The sequence below is a fragment of the Nicotiana sylvestris genome, chromosome 7, assembly GCF_000393655.2.
Source record: "Nicotiana sylvestris chromosome 7, ASM39365v2, whole genome shotgun sequence".
Lineage (NCBI taxonomy): Eukaryota > Viridiplantae > Streptophyta > Magnoliopsida > Solanales > Solanaceae > Nicotiana > Nicotiana sylvestris.
Window position 1 is genome coordinate 11,641,601 of NC_091063.1, and position 16,769 is coordinate 11,658,369.

Consider the following 16,769-nt stretch of genomic DNA (forward strand, 5'->3'; position numbering starts at 1 on the left):
CTATATACATAGTGATAAATAGTACACCTTAGGCCAACAAGACAAGACACATCCAAATTGTACACCGCATGTAATTATAAATAACGTTCAACATATTCCATAATTTTAGGGAAGATATTGATGTATGGGTACAAATTTGACCGACCACGATCAGCGACGAGTACGATAAACGACGGGGTCTCTTTGAGTCGGCGTCCCGAGGGAGACGACCTTAAGGCAAAAAAGAAACTATACGACCCTTGTAATAGTGCAAGCCCATTATGGGACATTAGGAATATTCCGTCGAATATTTTTTGTATTTTGTCTTTTACAAGTTCGAAGAGTTTTCTCTCTTAGTATAAAAGGGGAACAATAACCAAGTAACAAAGGGGCCGGACTTTAGAGAGATTATGATTCTTGAGCGAAAAGAAACTTAATGACCATTTTCTCTTTATCTGTTACTCTTTCTAAAAATTATTATATTCAGCTAAGATTTACCCCTTTATCTTTGATTGATTTTTTCAAAAGAAGGGGAAACAAACTTTCTCTATCTATATCAGTTTATTAAATGAAAAATGGAAACAATGTAGAAGCGATAAGATGTACAGGCAAAATATGTACAGATGACTAGTATATTGCTTTTGCATTAGATTCACGTGGCTGGTTGAGTGTGATCCCTTTCCGGATTGAAATTGAATTAAAGGATATGTGGACCAAAAAGCTGTAGTCCATACAAAGAGTTTTATGTATTTGTTTGAGTAAATTACTTAAATGGTCACTCAATTATTCCAAATTATCTCTTAAAATTATTTTTTTCGTTTGTAACAACAAAGCTACTGAACTATATTTATTGCACTCAGAAGGTCACTCAACTAGATTTTTCAAATTTTGAATTGCCAAATACCTATTTTACCCTCTAAATTTTAAACATTTATCTTCTTTTTATTTTTTTTAAACAAAGTTATGTCACCGGAAAGCAGGGGTACTATCTGTATAGGATCAAATATGCTATGTTAAGTCGTGCAACAACAACAACAACAACTCAGTATAATCCCACTTAGTGGGGTCTGGGGAGGGTAGTGTGTACGCAGACCTTACCTCTACCCTGAGGTAGAGAGGCTGTTCCAAATAGACCCCCGGCATCCTTCCCTCCAAGAACTTCTCACCTTGCTCTTGGGGAGACTCGAACTCACAACCTCTTGTTAAGTCGTGCATGGAATATATATATATATAATATAATTGAGCATAATAATGTATATTATAAAAATACCTTTATTTAAATAATTATTTTTATATTACGTGCATGGAATATATATTTTAAAAACTTTATTTTCTTTCATTCTGAATTGTGTAAATAAATTTTTGAATTTTTATTGTTAATACTAAAATTATTATTATTATTAACAAATTATTCTAATTAACTTTTTTACTATGCTCATTATTTTGTTATCCCAACATTATATATGCTTAAATATTTTTTATTTTTTAAATTTATAAATAATATTTATTTATTCTATAGGTAAGTCCATAATGTAAATTAAAAAGGAAAAATTATAATATTAAAAAGTTTTAAAAAATAAAATAAAAAGAAGATAAATGTTTAATTTAGAGGGTAAAATAATATTTGACAATCCAAAATTTGAAAAATCTAGTTGAGTGACCTTTCTGAGTGCAATAGACATAGTTCTGTAATTTTGTTGTTACAAACAAAAGAAAAGTGACTTTAGGAGATAATTTGGGATAGTTAAGTAATCATTTGAGTGATGGACTCGTATTTGTTTCCATTCTTGTGGGACCCCAAATTAGGGGGTTTTGGACGCCTCTCACTATTTGGCCGAATACATTGTTTATGATTTTAGTCGATACATATAAATTATATATTAATTTTACAAAAATATATACATATAATATATTTCTGCCGATCAGTTTTAGCTTAAGCATTGAGTAATAATAGATTAATTAACCAATGGGTGTTGGCGGGGTTTTAACACTTGTGCTTTGTGCCGGACAAGTTCGCTGGACCTAACTTTAGGGCTCGTTAGATACGAGAGATAAGGGATAATTAATTTTGAGATTAAATTTGAGATGAGTTTATCCCATATATGATTTGGATTAAAAAAAAGCGATATAATTAATCCCAAAATTAGCTATCCCGAAAATATATTAATTTTTTTATCCCTATGAAAATGTGAGAAAACTAATAATTAATTATGAATAACTTGTTTCCAATCAAACTAGCCCTTATTTCTTCTCAAGTTGCTTATTCGTTGGAGTATTTACTCAACGAAAAGCCTTGTTTCTTCAGAATGTAGATCTCATTAGTATCGTTAAAACTTACCATAATTTTCAATTTGAATTTCCTATGTCGAAATGTCTTGATCATGGTTTTGAGTAAGAATGTCTTTCCAGCAGCCAGTGAGTAGTGAACATTTGCTCCGTAAGGGGAAAGGTTAGAGGCGGATCCAGGATTTAATGTTTATGGGTTCCTGCAATGATTTCGAGTAAATTTTTAATAGTAATTGGGTTCACATTTAAATATTTATAGATATTTAATGAATTTTTAGAACACATTTATACTGTTTGGACAAAAACTACTAGGTTTACGGAACCCATATATAACATGCTAGATCCGCCCCCGGGAAAGGTAAAGATTTGTTCATTCTTATTAGAAGCAACGAGGGTTACAGGCCATCATCTGTTCAGACTTCAGACTCATTAATTGACAAATTAACTTCAGCATGTTTTCCCCTATGATATTTTTTCATAAATAATAAAAACGGATCTACACATCTTAAGTTCCTTTTTATAAATAATAAAAACGCACGTACAAGTAGCTAAAACAGTAAAATCTCTGTTTTAAAAGGCAAAATTGGGATTCATTCTAAGCTCGCCCCGGGACGGAGCACTCGTAAAACGCCTTTGGGCTTATGTGTGGGGCTTAGCTCCATGAAACTTACGCCTCGGCCGTCGGGGCTTACGCTCCAGATGTCGCACCCCCTTTTTTCGCGAAATCGGGTTTATGACATTTGGGAGGACAACTCGTTCCCTTTTGGGAATTAGATTTTTTTATTTGAAGAGCCGCCACCTAATAATTAAGTGCATTAGGACACTAGGAAGAATTTGTTTAGAAAAATCAGAGTTTGGGTAAGGGCTGGAAATTATCTCGAGGGAAAGGTGTTATGCACTCCTCAAGATCCACTAGTGTGGTTTCCGGTCATGCTACAATTGTGACTTAAGTATAAACACTAAATAAGCAATTAAGTGTTTCAAATATGATGGGTTGTCATATTGTGATTGCAAATAAGTCAAAATTTGAAGAAACAAGGAAGTTAAAATTTGAGAAAAAAGAGTTTGAAATTTTGAAAGTAATAAAATAAATAAGTAAAGGGAGGGGGGGTCCTAGGTTTATAAATAATATGGATCACATCAATGCAATACCCGGTAATCACTCCTCAGAAGAGGGGTTACACGTGGTATTAGCGCATCAGTCATCATATCCATATCTACCCTTTCCCACCCCGTTGAGGTATTTAAACGCGGAATGGTTTCGTTGCTTATTGCATGATAGTACCCGCCCCAATCCTATCAGTCCCAGAGGCATTTGGGACTACTAGGCCTAAAGGGAAGGGAAATGTGGGTTTTGTATGGTTTAAAAGGATAAAATTCTAAAGCGACAAACAAAAACACATAAGGCAGATTATGGGAAACACATAATAATTTAAAAGGCTCAGATGGACCTCCTCACTTAAAGACAGATTGTTTAGCATGTCTTGCAGATACTGGTTATGGTCTGAATTAAACTTAAACGTTAAGGAGGCAGACTGGTCTATTACACATTTCAGATGAGAAACCGGAATCAGACCTGCCTGCTGGTTGGAATTAACAGAGTCTGATTCAATTAGCTAATTCTACCTTATAGCTTGCCTAAGTGAAACCTACAGGCATGACATCTAATAATGCAGAAGTGTACTGATTTTTACAAGAAGAAGGCCTGTTGATTATAGAAAACATAAGTTCTGCAGACATTGAGTAACGTTACTACTGATTTTAGACTTGTAAACGATTCAGATCAGTTGGTTACTCCTATAGACATGCTTTCTAAGCGTTATTGAGTTTAACCTTTACGAAAATGCAGAAATCCTATATGCATGGTGTTTAAAATGCTGATTTTTATTATTTAAACCTATAAATGTGTTTGCCTAGTGATAGATGCATATGTAGAATTTAGGAAACTCTATAGGCATGTTCTCTGTGTGATAGGCAGAAATGCAGAAACCTATAGACATGGTCTCTATGTATGAAATGCAGAAGTTATAGACATGGTATCTATGTATGAAATGCAGAGGCTATAGACATGGTATCTATGTATGAAATGCAGAGGCTATAGACATGGTATCTACGTATGAAATGCAGAACCTATAGACATGATTTCTATATGAAATGCAGAATCTGTAGGCATGGTTTCTATATGAAAAACGCAGAAGTGCAGGACTTGTAAACATGATTTCTATATGAAAAATGCAGAAGTGAAAACAAGACATGGTTGCAGCAGTAAATACCAATGAACATAATATCTACCCTTATGCATACATGAGTGACCCTCCCCTTTTCACTAAAACCCCATAAGTTATTACAAATTATTACAGCCCAGAATGAATAAAGAAAAATAAAACAAAATTACATCATAAAGCTAAAAATCCCAACCAAGGAGAGTCTGATTCAGACTTCTGTCTGAAGCATGAAGTAAACCAACTCCAAAGATCAAATTCCAAAGCCTTTCTCCTATTCGGGATGTGTCAGAGTTTCCTAAGAGTCTCAAGTGGACTCCGGACAGTGCTTACACCCAAATATATTACAGAATTGGATTATAGTGCAGTATGGAAGGGCCAACCCTCAAATGTCCAAGTTCAGAGGGAGCTCAAGGTCCCAAAGAAAGTCTCATAGGAGGGGGTCAGAACTTAGAATCTAAGAGAGAGTGCAAGTATATAGAGGAGATTTTGGGGAAAGCCAAGACAGGCTGGTGGTCATTCCCAGCAATTGGAAGTGTTGGCACACCCCAACCAGCATGTTAGCCACATTGTTTGGGAGTTAGGATCCATTAAAGGATCAAGTCCAAACATGAGCAACAATTTGGATGTTGCCATTCTTTGAACTTTAACTCAAACACATAGAAGGGAATAAGGGTATGCGGAATTCACACAGCAACAGATGCAAAGAGACAACATATTCAATACAGAACATAAACAACAAAGTAGACAAGATTGTTGAAATGTAAAGCAAACACATAGGGATGAAGCTGAAAGTTAAATTAGAACATACCAGTTTTAGGGAAATAAAGAAGAGAAGAGCAGTAGTAAAGACAAATTGCAAACACGAAGCCAGAAATTTCAGAAGAGAGTAGAGTGTTGAATTGAAAATGTAGGAGTATTGAAATTGAAAGTGTTCAATAAGTGTTGTCAGAGTATTGAACTCAAGGTCTTAAAGAGTATTGAATTGGAAGTGTGTAAAAGTGCAGAAGGGTTGTGCCCTTTATAGTGCAGAAAGCAAGTAAAAAAAGTAAGAAAATAGTTTCGAAATCAATCACATAAGGTCTCCCTTCAATTAATGGATTCTGATTTCAAACGGGCAAGATAATTAAGGAAGGAGTTTGATCAAAATCTTTTCCAAAGTAGCACAAGAAGGGTAAATACACATAAGTTATTTAAGGCAAAAGTCCAGTGGTACATGGTTTGTGCAAATAAGGAAAGGCGATCACTCAACAACCAGTAAAATCAAAATTGCAGGCTTTGTTCGAAGGAACCAAGTCAGGAAAAATGAGGAAAGGGTTTTACTTAAGGAAAATCAGTAACAATCTATCAAACCTTATTAAGAGGAATTCAAGTTGACAAAAACTTTTGAAGTAAAAATTCCTCATATAAAGCATACAGACATATCGAACAAGAAAGAACTATCATGCGAAAAAGCCTAGTATAGAAGAGTTCTTGGTCATAACAAAGAGGCTCAAATCCAGTACATAGACTCAGAATGAGTTTGAGAGTGTCCAGGGTCCCAAATAGAACCCTAATTCAAAACACAAGATCAAACTCGCCAAAACCCCCCCAAATCCCAGGGTTTTCAACTCGAGTCAGATACAGAGAAGAGAAGACAAACAACTGAAACAGGATCAGAGGTCTCTTTCAGGGATTCATGTGAAAACAAATAGATAAAATAGCAGGTTCAAGGCAAATAGAATGAAGAACTGATTTGAAGCATAAAGAACACGTTTTAAGAAAGCTTGAAACTTAAACAAGTTTCAGAAGAGAAACGAGATAGTATAGCACTTAAGAGAACAATAGTGGAAACATGTTTAACAAAGAACTCAAACAAAATTCAGAAGAAGGCAACTAAAGACCTAAAAGCTTAGTAGAAAATAAAGTAAAGGAACATATGGGTAAACGAACACATAAGATAAACATGTGAAAGCATGATATAGAAACCGGTAGAAGAAAGAACGGAGCACAATAGAAGGACATGCAAAATAAAGGCAAACATAAGAACACAGGAGAAGGACATGCGAGGTAGAAAAGAGAACATAAAAACATAGCATATACAAATTCACACAAAGAGAAGAAGAAGAGGAGTTAGAAAACATTTTAAAACCTTTTCAGAGACCCTAAATCGAAGAGAAGTAATTTTGAAAGAAAATTAGGGAAAACGTTTAAGAACTCAAGTAGAGCACAGACATAGCATAGATATAAGAAAACAACAAGAGAAAAACCTCGAATAGCTTAGGGTTTCAAAGAAACCCTAGAAATGAGAAAGGCTTGGAAGAAGCTCCGGTCTTGAGTCGGAGAGGTCAAAAATAGGCTTCTGATGCTTGAATACGTTGGAGCCAGGCCGGAGAGGCAATACAACTTGTAGAGATATGAAAGGACACCATCGAGGTCGGACCTCGAAACTTCGAACACCAAGGATTTAATGGTGGAGGAGGGTGAGTACAGGCCATCCATGGCCTGAGAAGCCATGGGTTCCGGTGAGATTGCGGTTGAAGGGAGGTGAGAGAGGCTAGGGTTTCAGGAACCTTCGAGAGAGTTTGAGAGAGGGAGAGTATTCAAAGGCGGATAAGAGATGGAAATGAGGGGATTAGGGTAGGGTTAGTGAATTGAAAAAGGTAAGGGGTAATCGTGGTCGTTGATCTAAATGATCAATGACCTGGATTGAAAGAAAGGGCCAGACGGGTTAATTGGTTGGGTCGGGGTCAGGTTAGATTAGAATTGGGCCGGTCCAATTGGGTTTCAAAATTGGGTCAATTAGTGGGGTCAATTTGGCTATGATTGAAATATAAATGGGCCAGATTTTAAATAGCCAGTTTTTCCCTTTTTATTTTATAAAAAATAGTAAAATATTTTTGAAAGTAAATTAAAGTACTGGATCAGTTAATAATATATAAATATTGATTTAAAAATGTTGGAACCAATTTTATAATTATAAAAATGCTATTAAATCTTAAAGTAGGCTAGAATTGCAATTATATGCAATTTAGCTTTAAAAATACCAAATAAATTTGTAAAAATATATAAAAATTATATTAACTATATTTTGGTATAAATATGATAAATAAAACAAATTATCCACCAAAATGATAATTTTGGGAATAATTATTTGTTTTTATACTGCTAAAATGAGAAATAAATTGATTAAAAAAATCTTTAAAAATTGGGAAAAAATACTAAAACACTTGGCATGCTTATATATGCGTACATATGTTATTTTGAAAGTATTTTGTATATGAAAAATACATAGAACATGCCCAATGTACTGGGCTCGCCTAATAAAACTTTATGCAATTGCGTGTAACTAACCGTGTAAATCCTCAAATTCTCTTAATAAATCATTGACTATTCAAAATTATTATTTTTAAAAAAAATAAATTATTAAGTTGAGACTACTTTATGTCATAATTAAAATAAAAATTATTGCATGTTATCTACTAAGACTGCTACGATGGTAAATTTAAATAAATCTTTCATTTAAAACGTATTTATTTATTAATTTTTGTTATGTCTTTATTATATAATAGTCCATAATATTTTTATAATTATTTTCCTAAATATTTTTTTTTCACATTTACGAGATACAATATTTATTAATTTAATAGCTCAGTATTAACTAGTAACTATTTACAAATAATTAGTTATCATGGTATTATATGGTGAATTATGTGTCACTTTATTAACTTGTTGAAATTTAAAAATAAATTATGCTAGAGAATCGTATTTAAATTGTGAATTATGTTTTTATATAAATTCTCTTTCAAATAGAAAGCATATTAAATAAAAGGATTATTTAAAAAAATCAAATTATAATATCGAAATTCTTTCAAGATTCATTACTCCTTAAGAGATACATATAAGATTTCATATCGAATACATTACTTTTGATGTTTGAGTTGTAACGACGTTGCAACTAATTTACATATTATGATATATGTCATACTTTTCGTATTATTCATAGTTGAATTATAATTCATAAATATTTTAAATAGATTATTTGTTATATTTTTGTGATTTTAATGTAATTCTGTAATTATTTTTTATTTTACACTATTTTAAAATTCTTAAAATTTATAAAATTTAAACATCCATGGGACTTATGTCTCATATCTCAGGGCTTACGCCTCGCCTCACGCCCCGCCTTTTAAAACATTTAGTAAAATTACATCCAGACATCCCTTTATCAAGCTAGCAAGCTAAATAAAGGCAAGAACACAAACTCAAATAATTTAGTAGGCGTTTGGACATAAGAATTGTAAAATTTGAAAAAATGGTGAAATTTTTTTTCAAGTGAAAATGGTATTTGAAATTTAGAGTTGTGTTTGGACATAAATTTCAGTTTAGGTTGTTTTTATAGTTTTGTGAGTAATTTGAGTGAAAATTTTGGAAAACAGCTTTTTGCAGTTTTTCAAATTTTCTAAAATTTCCAAAATGCATTTTCCAGTGAAAATTAGAAATTTTATGAACAAGCGCTGATTTAGAAAAAAAGTTAAAATTTTTTGGAAAAATTTTCCATCAAATTTTATGTCCAAACGAGCACTTAGCCTAACAATTTAATGATGCTATCCATATCATATTGCGTTATTAATAACATCAACTTCAACTAAGTGGTGCTATTAACTGGAATTATTTCTTCCCTTTTGCCATTTGGCATATTTGGCTCAACATAAATAATAACAATCAAAACAACATGGACTATCCTATTAATATTAACCATATCATCCAAAAAGCAACAGAATTTATGCTTCTCACTGAAAAATGCCCTAACACGTACCAAAATCCCCATACAGATTAAATAGAACAAGCCACCTAGAGGGCGGTTCAAACTAAATATCGACGCTAGTTTTAAAAATCATAACGAAAAAACTGGCCTTGGAGGAGTAATCCGAGATACCTATGGGAATTGGATAGTTGGATTTGCTAAATCTACCAGGCTAATGGCTCAGTACAAGCAGAAATGAAGGCACTCATTGAGGGGCTAAAAACATCACAAGAATGGGGAATGTTCCCGCTAGAAATAGAGACGGACTCCACGGAGGTGATTCATTCAATACAACAAGGGAACAAATTATATAACAACATTATTGATAAATGCAGGTTGTTCATGCACCAGCAGAAGGTGATCCTCCAACATACCTTCAGGCAAGGGAATAAGATTGCACATCACTTGGCAAAGAAGGCAAGGCAGAAAGGGAAACAAGTTTTTGTATTATCACTATGTTATGTAAACTCTCTAGTAGAAAGTGATCAAGAGGAACTCTATGTTTGTATTAAGACTTTATCTTATGATGCTTTTAATATCCTAGCAAGCTTAGGAAATCAAAGTGTCCTTAGTGACACAAATTATGAAGATTATGTACGCAATAACTATTTATTAATATATAATATTCCTGTTTACTCAAAAAAAATCATGATATTTAGTACTGACTATTCATTTTACACTCCGGAAACTTGAACATCACTCACTTCAATTAAGAGACCTCTGTGAGGTGAATTCCACATTAATAAAACACGAGAGATATTGTGTATATAAATACACAAGCCTTAGACCTTAGTGGCACATTTTAAAGTCATATAGGCCTAGGCCAAAGCTGATAGTATTATTAGTGGGGTGGGCTGTTAGGTTCACCATAGGCAGAATAGCCTGACATACACTTATACTTGTTCGTGTTTGTCATCTCGGTCCCTGTACTTAACATAGAGCCCGTTTGGATTAGCTGATTTGAAGTAGCTGATAAGCATTAGGTGCTGAAAGGCACTTTTAACTGCTGAAACTGATTTAATAAATAAGCAGTTACGTGTCTGGGTACAAGTGCTGAAATTGATAATAAGTTGCTGCAGTATTTGATAAAAAAGTGCTGATAAACTATTTTTGTTAAAATGACTTAAATAACCTTAGAACTATTTACACTTAAGGGCGTAATTTTTTCAAAATTTTAGATTCCAGATCGATTCAAATATAAAATATTCTATTTGTCATTTTATTTTAAATACAATTGTGCTTAGATAAGATAATTTTTATGATAAATATAATTTATTTTATGATAAGCATATAATCATAAGTTATAATAATTAATAAATTGACAAAAATGTCTTGCTAAAAAATATACCTAAATAGGACAAATTATTTGAAGAAAAACAAACATTGTCTTCGTCACCACAACACTTAGAAAACAATACACCAAAAATTTGATGTCATCATTTATTACATACAGTTCAAAGATTAATACACAATTACATAGATATAAGTATGCAAGGGAATAGAGAATATGCCTATCTTAAATAGTCAATAAGAATTGCGGACTTGAAAAGGTGGGGGAGGGGGAGGGAAGGGAGGGGAGGGGGGTTTAGGTTGAATACTTGAGGCAGTGAGTATCGATGCAGGAGTTTTGTTCTACAAATAAATATTTTAAGGATAAACTAATAAAAATCTTGGTCAAACTTAAAGTGCTTATAAGCTAAAAATAAGCTTTTGGCTTATTTTTTTAACTTATAAGTACTTGGCTTATAAGCACTTTTAACTTTACCAAACGCATAGATAAGCCGAAAAATGCTTATAAGCTAGTTTGACCAGCTTATAAGCTTAGCCAAACACCCTCATAATTTCATCCAGACACATGAACTCAGTCAAAAACATGTGTTCTAAACCCCTCCGGCATTACATGTTGATCACTCACCCAAAGAAATTATCATGTCCACATCAGATAAATTAACGTCACATCTTTATTTAATTAAAATATTACTTTTTATATATATTACAAATCCATCCCCATCTTCCTCTGCTGTCAACGACCCTTATCACAGTAAAACAGACCAAAAATCACAGAGTCGCCTCCAACGTTTTGCTCTCTTTCCTCCTTTCTAAGCACAATCTTAAACCCCAACTCATATATAAAACTCTTCAATTTTCATAAAAAATTTCTATCTTGCTTAATCTCCTTACTCTCACTATTTTAAGTAAAATTCATATCAGCATGATAATCTTGGAATTTACGGGCTTCAACAAAGTAAATCCTCAAGAACAGAGACACAAAAGGCGGGCCAACAACAAACGAGCAGTGTACCTCACAAGAATTTAGTTTGAAAGTATAGTTATAAAAAAGGGGCAAACAACCACTTTTTGGAGAACAATATACTTTCAATTTTTATACCGCAAAATCCTTTTTTCTTCTCCTACTAGCAGCGTACCTAATGAGGAGAAAGGGAGATTAGAGAGATAGCATTTGATTTAGTTTGAAATGAACCTTCATATGGGAATTTTGATGCAGTACTCTATTTTCATTTTCAATATGATCTTAATTAAGAAGAAAAAATCGGGATGGTATGGCTTCAGAAGGGAGGGGGGGGGGGGAGGGGGTTTTCCGATAGGAAGGAGGTGGAGAAGCAGATGGGAAAAACGGGAGACAAGGAAGGGGTTCAAGACAAGTTGGGCCGAAAGAAGGTAGCGCAATTATTTTACTCTTTTTTGCTTTTTATTGTTATTTTTATGATTTATAATATTTCTAAATTAAAATTAGTACATCCACTCTGCAATTTAGAGCGTGTAACCACTTATTTTTTTGACTCAGCAAAACAAATACTACCACATAAGCTCAGTCAATGTCAAAGGAAGTTTAAAATACATGTTTTGACTGAATATGAAACTATGCTAGGTACAAGGACCGGGTTGACAAACACAAACAAGTGACCGAGTTTTCTTCTGAAGAACTAAAAATTGATTTCTGCAAGCACAAATAGAATATGCACTATTTGGGAATTACATATTGCAATCCAACTATCAAGCAAACTAGATATGCACAAATCAGTTCACTTGGATCAATAGAGAACCAGTTTGGATTGACATTATTCTATGGTTCCCTCGACACGTCCATTGGATATTAATGGAACAGCACAAGTAACGCAAAGAAAGCGATTTAATTTTATATGTTTAACTTGTATACAAAAATGGTGTTCAACTTCTTGACAAAGTTGATTAAATGACCTACAATAAAAAATACTTTTATAGGGATTACGAGTAGTCATTTTCATTTCCATCAAAGCAATTTCAAGATTAGTCCACAAACCTCTCACAAAAAGCAGATACTAACTAAAGATAAAACCAGATCTATCATTTCGAATCCAATGTTGTTTAATCAAAACAAGAAAAAACAAATTCCTTGATACCCAGAAGAGAAAATTACCAAATAAACAACTCAAAACCTAAGCTTGGTAAGTCAACTTGGCTTAGCTTCTATAGCAGCAGACACCTTTTTGTCACCTGACTAAAGGGTTTCAACAGTAACAGCTTCCTTGAGCCTCAGCACAATTTACTACTGTCTAACAAATGATCCCGTATTAATAACATCAAATTTAACTATGCAGTGCTAATAGCTATACTGTAAATTGCACTTGCTATAATTTTAAAAACATGTTCATTCAGTATTAGGAATGAGAAAGCATCTAAACCATTACTTTACAAGATCTACTATAGAGTATCCTAAAACATGGAAATGACAATATTGAATGTAGCAGGAGACAGGTAGCAAGGTGCAACTGATATAAACACCATGCTGTTTAATACTGACAATTCATTTATGCTTCGGAAACTTGAACACCCCTCACTTCAATTTTAAGAGAGAGTTCACCATATGAAGCAACCACATATACACAAACAAAAACATACAACAACACCAACAACAACAACCACCACCCAGTGGAATCCCACAAGTGGGGAAAAGTTGTCTGAGCCCGGGAACAAAAACATACGAGCAGAATGCCGAGGTTACTTCTTTTCAGGAACTTAAAATTGATTTCTTTGAGCCCAGCCAGAAAATGCACTTTCAAATTATTACATGTTGCAATCCACCTATCAAGCCAACTAGATAAGAAATCAGTTCGCTGAAATCACAAGAATCAGTTTGGATGGACATTATTCTATGCTTTCCTTGACACGTCCATTGAATATTAATAGAACAATGCACGCAACGCCTCAGAAAGCAATTTAATTAACGAGTTCGTGTTTGTTTCTTTATATCTTTAGCTTAAATGAGTAAATGACCTATAACAAACAGTGAATATAACTTAAATCTTAATTTGTTGGTCTAAAGAAATGATAATACAGTGAATAGTATAAAATCTACAGTGTATATAACCTAAATCCATTACGAGTGGTGATGTTCATTTCCAGCAAAACAATAGAAATGTCAATCCACAAACCACTTATCAAGCAGAACATCAATATATAGAAAACATTAGTCTCGTGAACAACAATAACTAAAGATAAAACACAGATCTATCATTTCAAATCAAATGTCGTTTAAACAAAACAAAATCAAAGCAAAATACTCAATAATCAGAACAGCAAAATTACCAAATAAAGAGCAAAATCAACTCAAAATCTAAGCTTGGAAAAGAACCAGCGATTTTTCCCAGTCTTAAATCGCTCTTCAAACTTAGCTTTCGCCTCTTTAGCAGCAGTAACCTTCTTATCACGTGACTGAAGACAATCAACAGTAACAGCTTCCTTCAAATCAACATCCAATGTGTAACGCGTAGGCATAATGTGATTGTAATTAACGAGCTTAATGAAAGTCTTAACCCGTGATTTCTTCGCCTGTTTTTTGTCAGAATCCTTACGAATCACTTTCTTTGGGTATTTCGATACGCCGACGACCAAACAGTGACCGTACGGCCTGTCACGTGTCCCATCGTCAAAGGCTCGAACAATCACAGCTTTCCTCCCGGCGTAGCGCCCTTGGAGTACGACTACGGCTTTGTTTGGCTTAAGGAATTTCACCATTTTTGCGATTTGGTAAAAGCTGTGAACGATGGATAAAAACCCTATCTAGGTTTTTGTTTGTTTATATATATGGGAGAGGATAGCCAGCAAATGAGACCCTAAGTTTTATGGGCTTTTGGGCCTTGGGTTTAAGTAATGGACTTGGGTTTTATAACAGTTGGACATCGAGTCGGGCGAAGTGCACAAATAGCTTAAGACCCCTATTTAAAGAATAATCAAAATTTATAAAAAATTTAAAGTATAGTTGCTCAAAATCGAGGAGGATATGGAGGTGAAAAATTAGGGTAGAAGGGTAATAGGCCGTAGTGTGTTATTCTGATCTGTTCCATGTTTATGAGGGCTAGCCGACTAGTACATTGTCTTCGATTCTTAGAGTGTTAGTATTATGGTTGTTTTTAGTACTATCTTCTGCTTTGATTTTCTATTACCTTGTTGTGTTAATGCTTGTTGCTATTTCTATTACTTTTTTGATTTTCCCAGTTCATACATTGCTGGTATCATTTCCTGACCTTGTTATTGATATTTACTTGTTTCTATTCTTCATCTCGAGCCGATGGTCTTTCTAAAACAACCTCTCTATCTCTCTAGGGTAAGGGTAAGGTCTGCGTACACATTACACTCTTCAAATCCTACTTTTGGATTCTATTGGATTGTTGTTGTTGCTCAAAATCGAATTGCTAGTCTAGATTTTTTAAATTAAGGTCAATTTTATACTTAAACTAGATATGTGTTGCCCGGGCAAAGGTTCGGGCCCGACATATATTGTTTATGGAATATGAAATATTCTGATACACTTTACTTTAATTTAATAAAAAGTGAAGAAGCCATGTAAACTAAGATATGACCAAGCGAGAACAATTAAAAGTAACACAGGAATGTCAAAAATATGAGATTTCCTTGAGGGAATGTACGTAACACAGGAATATCAAAAATATGAGATTTCCTTGAGGGAATGTACACCAGTAAAGAGAGGAAGCACACAAAGTATCATATCCAATTTAATTTGCAGAACACAAAATCATATGCATCGATAAATCTAATCTAGCACTCAAGACATGCTCCAGAATTGGCATCAGTTAGCCTCGCCCTCTGTCTATTTTCCTGCAAAACATTTAAAAGAGCATATAAATTATCAATATTCCATAAATAATTAACTTTCATTAGCTACATGCTTGAAAACTTTTCGCATTTATAAGCTTGTTTAATATATATAGTTAGTCATTCTTTGAGTATTATGCAGTCCATCTTTCTTTGCTGCATAAATATATTTTTTTTTTGGTAATTAAAATTATTATTAATCACCAAGGAAAACATTACAAATCATAGCATAGCAATTTCAGCTATCTACAATGATTACCCTAGATCTAACACTGTATGTTCCTTCTAACCCTATACATGTATAATCTAATAAACTCAAATCAAAAACACTATGACTACTTTTCTTCTTATTTTTTTTTTTGTCAAAAGTATAAATGTGGTATGAGCCCCTTCACTTTCTTTTCTGCCCCAAAGTAATATATGCTCACAACCTCCCTTGCCAGTGCTTCATGTTCTCTACTTGCACCCTTAAATATTCGAGTATTCCTTTCTCTCCATAGCACATGTATGTATTCAGCATACATCATTTTAAGTAGCATTGCTAAAGATGTCTTCCCTTTCAAGTGATGAATGATGAGCTGGAAGAACTGTATCCAAGTGTTAGGAACAATGGAGTGGACTTGAGCCCATTGAGATAACCTGTTCCATAATCTGTTGGCATATGAACATTCTGCAAACAAGTGTTCTCTTGTTTCCTTATCAGCCTGGCACAACACACATATCTCATCCATATGGAGACCCCATTTTTTCAGCCTGTCTTTTGTTAGCAATCTTCCATGGTTCTGTAGCCACATAGTAAATATGGCTTTAGGTCTAGCATTGTTCTGGAATATTAAGCATCTCCAATCCATCTTAGAGTGAATTGGTATCAATTGTAAATATATATGCTTAATAATACTCTTTTGCTCATCAAGTGGCTTGTGAAGTTGATTGATTATCTATTTAGCTTCAAAAATCTTCCTGATCATCCAACTTGCACCATGAGGGATACTCATATCATCAATCCTTTGCTGCTTAACATAATAAGCATGGATCCATTTGATCCACAATTTATCTTGCTTATGAGTTAGATCCCAGTAGGTCTTGGCAATTGCAACATTATTCCACACCTGCAGATTGATAAGGTTAAGTCCCCTTACAGATTTAGGGAGACATACCTTTTCCCAAGAAAGCAATGATTTTTTGGTAAGCACATTTCCACCAGACCATAAGTAACTTCTGCAGTAAGCCTCAATTAATTTGACAACCTTAACTGGAAGTGTAAACAACTGAGCCCAATAAGATTGTATTTCGAACAGCACTATTTGGACCAACTAAGCTCTGCCAGCATAGGATAATTTTTTTGTTGTCCAAGATGTTATTTTTGCTACCATTTTTGTAAT

The 16,769-nt window shown here is 33.8% G+C and overlaps 1 protein-coding gene and 1 non-coding gene across 2 annotated transcripts; both read right to left on the minus strand.

Moving 5' to 3' along the window:
* Positions 1-13,011: 13,011 nt before the first annotated feature.
* On the minus strand, positions 13,012-13,148 carry LOC138874277 (small nucleolar RNA snoR137). The gene has a single exon (XR_011401318.1). It is a non-coding gene; the product is annotated as a small nucleolar RNA snoR137 (small nucleolar RNA).
* Positions 13,149-13,764: 616 nt separating this feature from the next.
* On the minus strand, positions 13,765-14,325 carry LOC104235576 (large ribosomal subunit protein eL27x-like). The gene has a single exon (XM_009789368.2). It carries the CDS (start codon positions 14,287-14,289, stop codon positions 13,882-13,884), a length of 408 nt encoding a protein of 135 aa, XP_009787670.1. The 5' UTR covers positions 14,290-14,325; the 3' UTR covers positions 13,765-13,881.
* Positions 14,326-16,769: the final 2,444 nt, after the last annotated feature.